General features: G+C 42.0%; 1 protein-coding gene and 1 non-coding gene across 2 annotated transcripts; one reads left to right on the top strand and one right to left on the bottom strand.

Moving 5' to 3' along the window:
• Positions 1 to 4581: 4581 nt before the first annotated feature.
• Positions 4582 to 5457, bottom strand: LOC120258717. Its single transcript, XM_039266157.1, has 3 exons — positions 5150 to 5457; positions 4885 to 5035; positions 4582 to 4791 (listed from the first exon to the last, which is right to left on the bottom strand). The coding sequence occupies exons 1-3, from the start codon at positions 5455 to 5457 to the stop codon at positions 4582 to 4584; spliced, it is 669 nt and encodes a 222-aa protein (XP_039122091.1).
• LOC120259614 lies at positions 5019 to 5124 on the top strand. Its single transcript, XR_005536172.1, has one exon. It is a non-coding gene; the product is annotated as a small nucleolar RNA R71 (small nucleolar RNA).
• Positions 5458 to 9460: the final 4003 nt, after the last annotated feature.

Here is a 9460-nt window from a genome sequence, read left to right as displayed (position 1 = left end):
GAATACAAGAGAGTTAGAGTAGTCACATTGGCTATTCGCAGGGCATCAACAAAAATTCAGTGCACATGACAATACTAGGGGTAAAACAGGATTCACTAAAGAATAAAAAACAAGTAACTCACATCAATCATTAGTCCAAGCTAAAAGAATCTTACAAGAATGAACAAAGCCATCATAGGTAGCACTAGTATGTAACAAATGGTCCTAATACATGAAAGACACACATCCCCACACTTAGTGGTGTACATTGCCCTTAATGTACACTAATCTAAAACGCATGCTAGATGAAGCAATGAAAATAATAGAGGAGGATGAAAACAAAACTTCCCCGGTCCATCTTATGTTTATCGTGAGGTATGACTTGACAAAAGGTGTGGTGAGCAATACATGTCTCGTCCGACCTCCATTAAAAACTATGAAAGCTCACCAAATTCCCTCAATGCCCTACGAGGTAAAATGGGGGCATCATTATTCCACGAAAATTTACAAATACAAACACGAGGGAGAAACTAGGGAGTAGTCAACAAAACACATAGATGAAAATAACATAAAGTTCAACAATCACAAGTCGGTAGGGTAAGAACCGTGCCAACTCATCAAAACACAAAAATACAAAACAAAGCAAACTAAAGTAGATGATAGGTGTCCATGCTTAAACGGGCTACTATGCATCACAATCTGGTGCTGGTGGTGGTGCCGTGGCGGCATAAGAAGTGGTCACAGTGTGCGAGGATGAACCATAGTATGAGGTGATGAAACGGTGAAAATCCTCCTCGACTCGACGCTGTCCCTCAATGATCTGGTAAAGCTGGCCGCGAATCTCGCTGCTCCTAATGCACATCCTGAATCTCTCCCTCAATCCCACTCAGTCTCGTGTCAAAATCAAGTAATGATGTAGTGATGGCGGTAGGGACAGGAGTATCCTTAGGCTCTAACTTTGTGTGATCTGTCTCTTGCTGACTAGACTCGCCAGTGGCCCGGGGATGTGTGGGTCTGCCACTTGCATGCTCGCTCACCACCAAGCCTATCGCCCGTATGTGGGCCTTCCCAAGGGGTGCAGCACCTCCTACAATGGTCATACTTCGAGTCTACTCGAATAAACCCATGCCACAGATCAATGTAGTCACATAGGGCCCAGAAAATATAGCTCCTAATCACGCATACGATCCCTGATGAAGAAATGCATCGGCAACAAGGTGGCCAAGATGAGTAGGGCGCTACTCGAAGATGCCATACATCGTGTAAAGATCAGACTGTGTGACCACCCCCTTGCTATCAGCCCAGCCCCAAATAGAACGAGCAATCAAAGCATGAATGTATCTGTGCGCCGGGTCTGTCATGTGTGAGGCTTTTCGGGTCTGGTCACTACCTCCTAAGATCGCCCAATAGCTGCTTCTACTCACATCACTTGGGAAATCAAGCTTAAGATGGTCACCAAGCATCGAATTGATAAACTCATCATCATAGATTCCCAAATACTTGGCAAAGTCCAAGTGGTGCATAGTACGAGTTCTTCCAAAAGCTTGAAAATGGATGGTAACACATTTCTTATCCTGCACGGATTGTGCATCTTTTCGTGCCTCAAAAGTACTCAAAACCTACAAGGTTAATTGGTGAAAGGTTGGCTCATTAATGGCAAAAAGCTTATACCAACAATTATGTGATAGCCACTCCTTCACTTGATTTTCTATCCCAAGGCTCTCCACAAGCCCCCAATCAATGTAACACAATGTCCAAATGGTTTTGTCTTCAAGGTATCATATTTCTCTCGATGATGGGCCAACTTGAAGGCGGGTTCATCCAGTGTAGATGAGGGTTTGGTGGTTCTTGGGCGTTTGGAGGCGAGTCTTTTTGTGTGAGGCATCCCTACAATGAAGATAAACCTTGTTCAAGCTTATAGGGATACAATATAAATCAAAATAAAATACAAGAGATAGAGGAAATAAATGAAAAATCAAATTTTTGTTGTCATACGGCCGTATGGGGGCCGTATGGTCACTATTCATGTGGCAAGAGTTTCTCCTATACTCATGGAATCGAAAAACTTTTTACATAAATTTGAATGAAAATCCGTCCATGACATTCACATCATCCAAACTAAGCAAAATGCTAAAGAAATTCCACACAAAAGCTCCAAGAATGCACAAGAAATGAAAAAGATAAAACTAGGGCATTGAAAAAGCATATCGATGAAATCTTGAGAAAATAAGCTCTAAACTCTAGAAAAACCACTAGATCAAAGTATCCAATGGATGGAGAGAATGTTTAGGAGAAAAAATAAGGAGATTTGGCCAAGAAATGAGTGACAAAGAAGAGAGAAATCCGGTGGAAAGATGAGAGAAATGAGAGAATGGAAGAAAGAGAGAAGAGAGGGTGTTTAAAAAGGGCAAGCACGCCCCATATGGCCTCGGATGGGGGCCGTATGGGCTGAGAGGCATCTCTCGGCCGAGTGATCCTGCGCATCTCAGACGGCCCGTATCGGGGCCGTTTGGGGGCCGTCTGAGATGGCAGAGAGCCACTAGATTGGCTCTGTGTTCATCTCAGACGGCCTCCATACGCCCCAGTATGGCCGTATGACTTTTAAAATCACTCAAAACTTCGAAATCCTGCTTCAAATGATGTAAAAGTGAAATGGAAAGCTCGAAGACTTCTCCAAAAACAAATAAAATAAATAAAATGATGATCTAGCACATGAAATGACACCAAAATATGAGTTTCTCAAGAAGTTGCACAAATAAACCACAATTAAAATGATGAGAACAATGTGCCAAGTGTGTGAGCATGAACTTATTCAAAAACAAACATGTCTAGGAAATACGAAAATTGAAATGAACTATGATCTAAAATATGAAAAATGCAAGAAAACGTCCCCGAATGCTTGGGTTGCCTACCAAGAAGCGCTTGTTTAACGTCACTAGCCTGACATACCTCATTCCTTACCTCATGCGGGTTCAAAGAGTTTGAATCCATCCCCAATTTCCCGTGTAGTGTTGTTTCTTCCCGTAAATTCAGTGACAACAATTAAAAGACCTCGAATTGTTCATGAGTAGAGCAGGGTGAAAAATTTACCTTTCCTCCTTGAGATGTGGGGTGATGAAGCTTGGTACCTTCCTTTTTTCTCCTATGAATCTCCCTCCACATTTTCTTCACGAATGATTTCTTTTTCTCTTTGTCCTTAGCATTAATACAGGATACCTTCTCTTTTGGTTGCTTCAAGTTGTGAATTTGAGGATGGTAGTGAGGTTCTTCTTGTTCTTCATTCTCCAACTCTCCCAAATACTCATCCAAAGGGTTTATCGAGAGCACCTCCTGCACACAATCAGAAATCAACCTATCAGTTTCATCAATGAAGTAAAGTGTGTCATCATGATCTAAAGAATGTTTCATAGCAGCCAGCAAAGTGTACACTACTTCCTCTTCTCTGACTCTTAATGTTAATTTCCCTCCTTTCAAATCAATTAGGGCACCAGAGGTGCTGAGGAATGGTCAGCTAAGAATCAATGGTATCTCCACATCCTCATCGATGTCCATGATGACGAAATCCACAGGAAAGACAAATTTGTCCACTCAGACAATCACATCTTCAATAATCCCACGAGGTTTCCTTGTTGATCGATCCACCAATTGTAAGGTCATCCTCATGGGCCTTAACTCATCTAAGCCAAGTTTCAAATACATGGTGTAAGGCATGACATTTATGCTAGCCCCCGAATCGGCTAGAGCATTTTCTGGGACTCCTCCTTCAAGCATGCACGGGATAGTGGAGCTTCCCGGATCTTTCAACTTTTGTGGGAGCTTTTTTTCTAAAATGGCCAAGAAATTCCTCATAAGTGCAATCGTGGCTTCTTCTTCCAACTTTCTCTTGTTCGTAAGGAGCTCTTTTAAAAACTTTGCATATTTTGGCATTTGAGTCAGTGCTTCAACTATCGGGATATTCAAGTGGAGTTGTTTGAAGATGTTGATGACTTTTCTGAAGTGAACATCCTCCTTGTCATGCTTCAATCTGATTGGATAAGGGATAGGAGGCTTGTACTCGGATTATTTTAATGGTTCTTGTTGTTGCGGCTTGTCATTTCTTCCGTGATTTTTATCTTCATAGTTTTCTTCAACTAGCTTGGGGTCTTCCCCGAAGGCTACCCCACTTTTCTAGACACTTGGGTCAACTTCGATAATTCTCTCCACTTGCCTCCCACTTCTAAGGGCAATGGCCTTCAAGTGCTCCCTTGGATTGTCTTTCATGTTACTAAGAAGACAACCTAAAGGACACTCAGAATTTGCCTTGGCGAGTTCCCCTACTCAATGCTCAAGTGATTTTACAGAAGCTTGGAGGTTTCTCAAAACTGAACCTATCTCACTGAACTGTTCGGCATGCTAAGTGAGCTGAGCATTCACCTTGCCAAATTGTGCATCCATGCTACTAGTTAGGCTATTGAACCTGGCATCACTACTTAGCATGAACTTGGCAAGGACCTCTTCATTAGTAAATTTCTTCTCAAAGGCCAATTGTTGAAATTGAGATCCTTGGGGTGGTGCACCTCTTTGTTGTTGGCCTTGATTCCATGAAAAATTGGGGTGGTTCTTTCACTCCGGATTGTAAGTTGAGCTATACGGGTTCCCTTGATTTCGTTGTCCCCCAATGTAGTCAACATTCTCTATGGAAGCAATAGAGGAGCTAGCAATCAGACATAGGGGTGCACCATGCCCACCACCGCAAGTGCTGCAATTCATCACTGATTCTGACCTCAAACTACTTCCCATAAAAAGATCAAGCTTTCTAGTTAACACATCAACCTTTGCGGCAAAGGCATCATTTCTACTCACTTCATAAAGCCCAACAGTCTTTTGTGAAGATCCTCTTGAGGCCCAATGTGATTCATTGCTTGCCATAGACTCAAGTAATTGCTCAGCCTCATCAGGATACTTGTTGCTAAGGGATCCAACCGCCGCGGCATCAATGAGTTGGCGAGTAGCATAGTTTAACCCATTGTAGATGATTTGTACTTGCATCCTTGAAGCATAACCATGATGAGGGCACCTTCTAAGGAGATCCTTGAATCTTTCATAAGCTTCAAATAATGTTTCGGATTCCTCTTGTTTAAAGGCTGAAATTTCTTATCTTAACTTGGCCGCTTTGCTTGGCAGAAAATACCTCCCAAGGAACTTCTCAACCATATCCTTCCATGTTTTTATAGACCCCTGAGATAATGATGTAAGCCAACGATATGCCCAGTCTCTTAAACTGAATGGAAATAGCCTTAAACGGATAGCATCGTCCGACACTCCATTAATCTTGAATGTAGAACAAATTTGGAGGAACCGGGAGAGGTAGTCATGTGCATCTTCATTTGCAAGACCATTGAATTGAACCGAATTCTGGACCATGCCAATTGTACTTGCTTTAATTTCAAAGTTATTGGATGCCACGAATGGTGCGTGAACACTAAACTCATCACCCATGAATTGAGGTCTTTCATATTCGGATAAAGTGTGTGATAAGTGCTTGTGTGATATGAATGCGAAGCATTCTTTCCTTATGTTGAGCATTACTTTTCTTGGGTTTTTCATTAATATGTGTGTTTTTATGTTACTTTCGTGCAGATAGGGTTGTGAGGCCGAGTATGAAGGAAAGAAGCCAATGTGGATCATAATGCACCGATTTTGGAGGAAATCTTGCTAAGGTTCAAACGCGAAGACATAGGTCAGTTGCGAGATGATAAAGTGTGTGCCAACCTCCTCGTATTTGAGTTAGCACAACCATTTGGAGGGGCACAAGGGCAGTCACACTCAAGCATTCCGACTTATGCACATAGAACAAGATCTCCACCAACTTATCCGTCATTAAAGAAACAAAGTGATCCATGACGTGAACGTGTGCCCGTTTGCGTCACCTCGATGAAAGTATGGACTCAGGATGTACTTTAGACAGGTACTGTAGCATAACACTGTAGCAAAAGTACTATAGCAGTACTGTTCACAGCCGGCCAAGAGAACAGGAATTCAGAGAATCCACAAGGGCGTGTGGAAATTATACACGCCCGTGTGGAAATTCAACATAGGCGTGTGAAAAATCCACAGGCCCGTGTGGTCGCCCAATTCCAGCCCTATATAAAGCCGATTTCGGCCCGATTTCAGCATTCTTTTCTCCATCTTTTCCCCAACTTGAGAGAGGGCTTCGGCTAGGATTTTGAGGGGTATTGGTTAAGGTTTTGGAGAGGTTCTACAACTCCGACATCGTCATTCCTTAGGAAGAAAGTTGGTAGGGGAGCTTCCTTCGAGGTGTATCCTATACCGGACGAGGGAATCCTTGGACGACGAGTAGAGGACTTTCCACAAGACCATCGACATGACCATCGAGGGGGTTTCTTTATGGATTTATTGTTTTTACATTCTATTTCTTTGATTGTACTTAGCTCCATGGAGAGCTAAACCACTAGTGGGTACTCGGATATTGTGAACCCTAGGATGTATTTGTTTCTTTGAACCTCTTTATTATGCTTTCAATAAATTGATGTTTATTGTGAGTTCCAACCTTGAATGCTTGATTGTATGAACATTATCCCTAGAGTGACACTAGGGTTGAGAGTTCTTGTTGGTAACCTTGTGAGTGAGTGACACACCACGAGCGTTAGACAAAGCTAGGTTGGAGAGGGTTGAGAGGGTGAGTCGAGAGGTACAGGAGCATCCCCTTTCCCCTCCGACGTGATAGAATCTACCTCCGTTCCTCGAGTTCTTTGCGGCCATAATAGAATAAATGGTATAAGGGATGACCCTCCGCTGGGGCTTAGTTGCGCGTCCAACGGAGTGAAGCGTTGAGGTGATCTTAGTATCTAGGGCTTAATTGTGGTTAGTGACCTTCCACCTGGACCAAAGGGTTAGGTTTATAATTAGGAAGAGATTTATCACTTGGAATCCCTAGTGCTCTTTGCAACTCTATTCGAGTGCGAGGTTGAGAGCTTATCTAATCTCTCCTCCAGGACATGTATAGAGTTAGGCATAGTTGACCTTAGATTTGGGACTATGTAATTAAGGATTTCCACGACTCACCACTGCATCGATTAGGAAGTATAATAGAGGGTTCTTGCACTTGAAACAATTATCTTAGGTGGAGCATTATCCGAGTACCCCATCTTTATCGATTGCCTTACCTCCTCCTTTTCTCGTGCTCTCTTACTTGTTGTTTTTACTTTTGAGAATTGAATCATTTTCACACTTATCACTACTGATCTTTCACATAGCTAAGAATCAGATTAAGTGTTTTTATTCCCTATTCCCTATGGATTCGATACCCGCTCATCCGGGATTATTACTTCGACAAACCCGTGCACTTGCGGGATATATGCAAGGGGACCTTGTCAGTGTGTCACTCTTCAGCCACGATTAAAGACTCTCAATCCTCAATTTCAATGTTCTGTGTACCCGATCCTTCACCAACTTCTCTCAATCTCCGATGCAAAGTTCTTTCAATCTCACTATCCGGTGTAATCAAGGTCGATGGATTTGAACGTGTCATACACAGTACCTTGCAAAACCAAGAAAAAAATGATAGAAAGTTACAATCAAAGGAAAAGAAAAACAATGATAAAAATGAGTAAAGAATGAAATATCTAGAGTAATAATCTAAAAGTTTCCTAGAATTCCATAAAGGTCACCGGTGCCAAGTAATACCTCGTGTGAAGACACGAGGAACGTATTCCACGGGGCTAAGGATCTCCTATTAGTCCTTCTCAAACTATTATCTAGCCTAAGATCTCAAGTGATGGAATTTACTCTACAAGAAGCAATTAAAACTAAAACAAGATTTCCAACAAATTAGAGAAAAAAAATCAATGAGCAAGCAAGAGAATCAATGTAATGCAAAGGCCTATGGATGTGGATCCCTTTGAGGGGTTATCATGAAATATGGATGATGAATAAAAGATGCAAGGGTAAATTGGACCAAGAGATTTCTAGATTAGAACAACCCCAATTTCTCGGCTATTGAACCCTAATATCATACGAACATTGGTAGGAATTTCTTCCAAACCCACGTTCCTACGATTGCATTAAGTACAAGGAAATCACAAATAGGAGTAAATCTACTCTTCTTCTACTTAACCTAACATGGAGGGCTACCAACACCCAATTTCTTGGCGTGATGATACAAGTATCCCCTTCTAATCTATTCATGATCTAATACATGTGAGCAAGTTACATCTACATGCATCACTCATAAAAGAGCTACGGATTTCTCCTTAGTGAAGCACTTAGCATGGAAAAAAATGGATTAAATCTCAAAATTACCCAAGCATGGAATTAACAAATAATCATCCAAAATACATGATAAATCCCTCCAAGGTTCACCAACACCCTGTGGCCTTGGGGGTCTAGTGTATCATCATCCCACAACAAGCAATACCATCAAGAAAAACATAAAACAAAACCATAAATGACACTCCCTAGATGAAATAGTGAAGGAAGAGGTAGAGAATGTGTCGAATGACACTTCCCCCACTAAAGGAGGGCCAAATGACGCTTCCTCTAGCTGCGGGTCTCCTTCCTTCGAATTGTGGTAGATTTTCGCTTTGAATGATGTTGCCTTCTTACCTTGAGAGCCCTTGACCTTGGCCTTTGATGATCTCCTCATTTCCTTGCCCTTCATCTTCTTCCCAAGGTGGCCCAAAGTCTCTCAAATGGTCTCTCAAAACATGTCCAAAAAAAGTCCCTTATTCTACCCTAAAGTCAGCTTTTATACCCCTCATGGCATACAGGTCGTATAGGGGTCATATGGGGGTCATATAGCACTCAAATAATCTAGATTCGTGCTCCATACGGGGTGCATACGGGGTTCATACGGCCTCCATATGGCCTCCATACTGGGTTGGTATGGGGGTGGTATGAAAATCTGGGCAGACAGCTTCAATTTCATCCAACTGCTACAGTGCATATGGCCCCCATACTGGGTGGTATGGGGGTGGTATGAAATTATTGTTTTCTTCACTTTTCGCCTAAATTGATATCTTCTTGTTCTCCATGGCTTTCTTATGTCCTACAAAGTAAATAGTAGACGATTAAGCGCAAAACGGGCATCAAACTTCACAAAATACATGCAAAGTGAATACGATATATATATATGAAAACACCTACATTTAGACACTTATCATAAATCATTCAACAAGTATTCAAGATTGTAACTCAGCTAAAATCATCAATTAAGGAAAGCATAATGGAAAGTCAATAAAACAATAACATCGTAGGGTTTACAAAATCCAAGTACCCACTAAGGGGTTTAGCTCTCCATGGAGCGCAATACAATCAACAATGAAATCGAAAGCAAAGATAACCAATCCATAGGAAAACCCCCTCGGTATTTGTGTCGATGGTCTTGTGGAGTAGCCTCATCTTCGCCAAAGGTCCCTTTGTCTGGCCTTGGGCACACCTCGCCGGATCTGTGCCGATGAAAGCTCCCTTAATAACCTTCTTC

The sequence above is a fragment of the Dioscorea cayenensis genome, chromosome 4, assembly GCF_009730915.1.
Source record: "Dioscorea cayenensis subsp. rotundata cultivar TDr96_F1 chromosome 4, TDr96_F1_v2_PseudoChromosome.rev07_lg8_w22 25.fasta, whole genome shotgun sequence".
Taxonomy (NCBI): Eukaryota; Viridiplantae; Streptophyta; class Magnoliopsida; order Dioscoreales; family Dioscoreaceae; genus Dioscorea; species Dioscorea cayenensis.
Note: the sequence above shows the minus strand (reverse complement) of the source record. Positions and strands in the feature narration are given on the sequence as shown.

Excerpts from the sequence above, each read along its gene's own strand:
- LOC120258717 (XM_039266157.1), bottom strand. The coding sequence starts at position 5,457 with ATGGGTGATGAGTTTAGTGTTCACGCACCATTCGTGGCATCCAATAAC. Across the intron at positions 5,036-5,149 it reads GTTGAGAAGTTCCTTGGGAG|GTGCCCTCATCATGGTTATG; the intron begins GTATTTTCTGCC and ends TCTCCTTAGAAG. Across the intron at positions 4,792-4,884 it reads AGCAATTACTTGAGTCTATG|GTTGATGTGTTAACTAGAAA; the intron begins GCAAGCAATGAA and ends TTTGCCGCAAAG.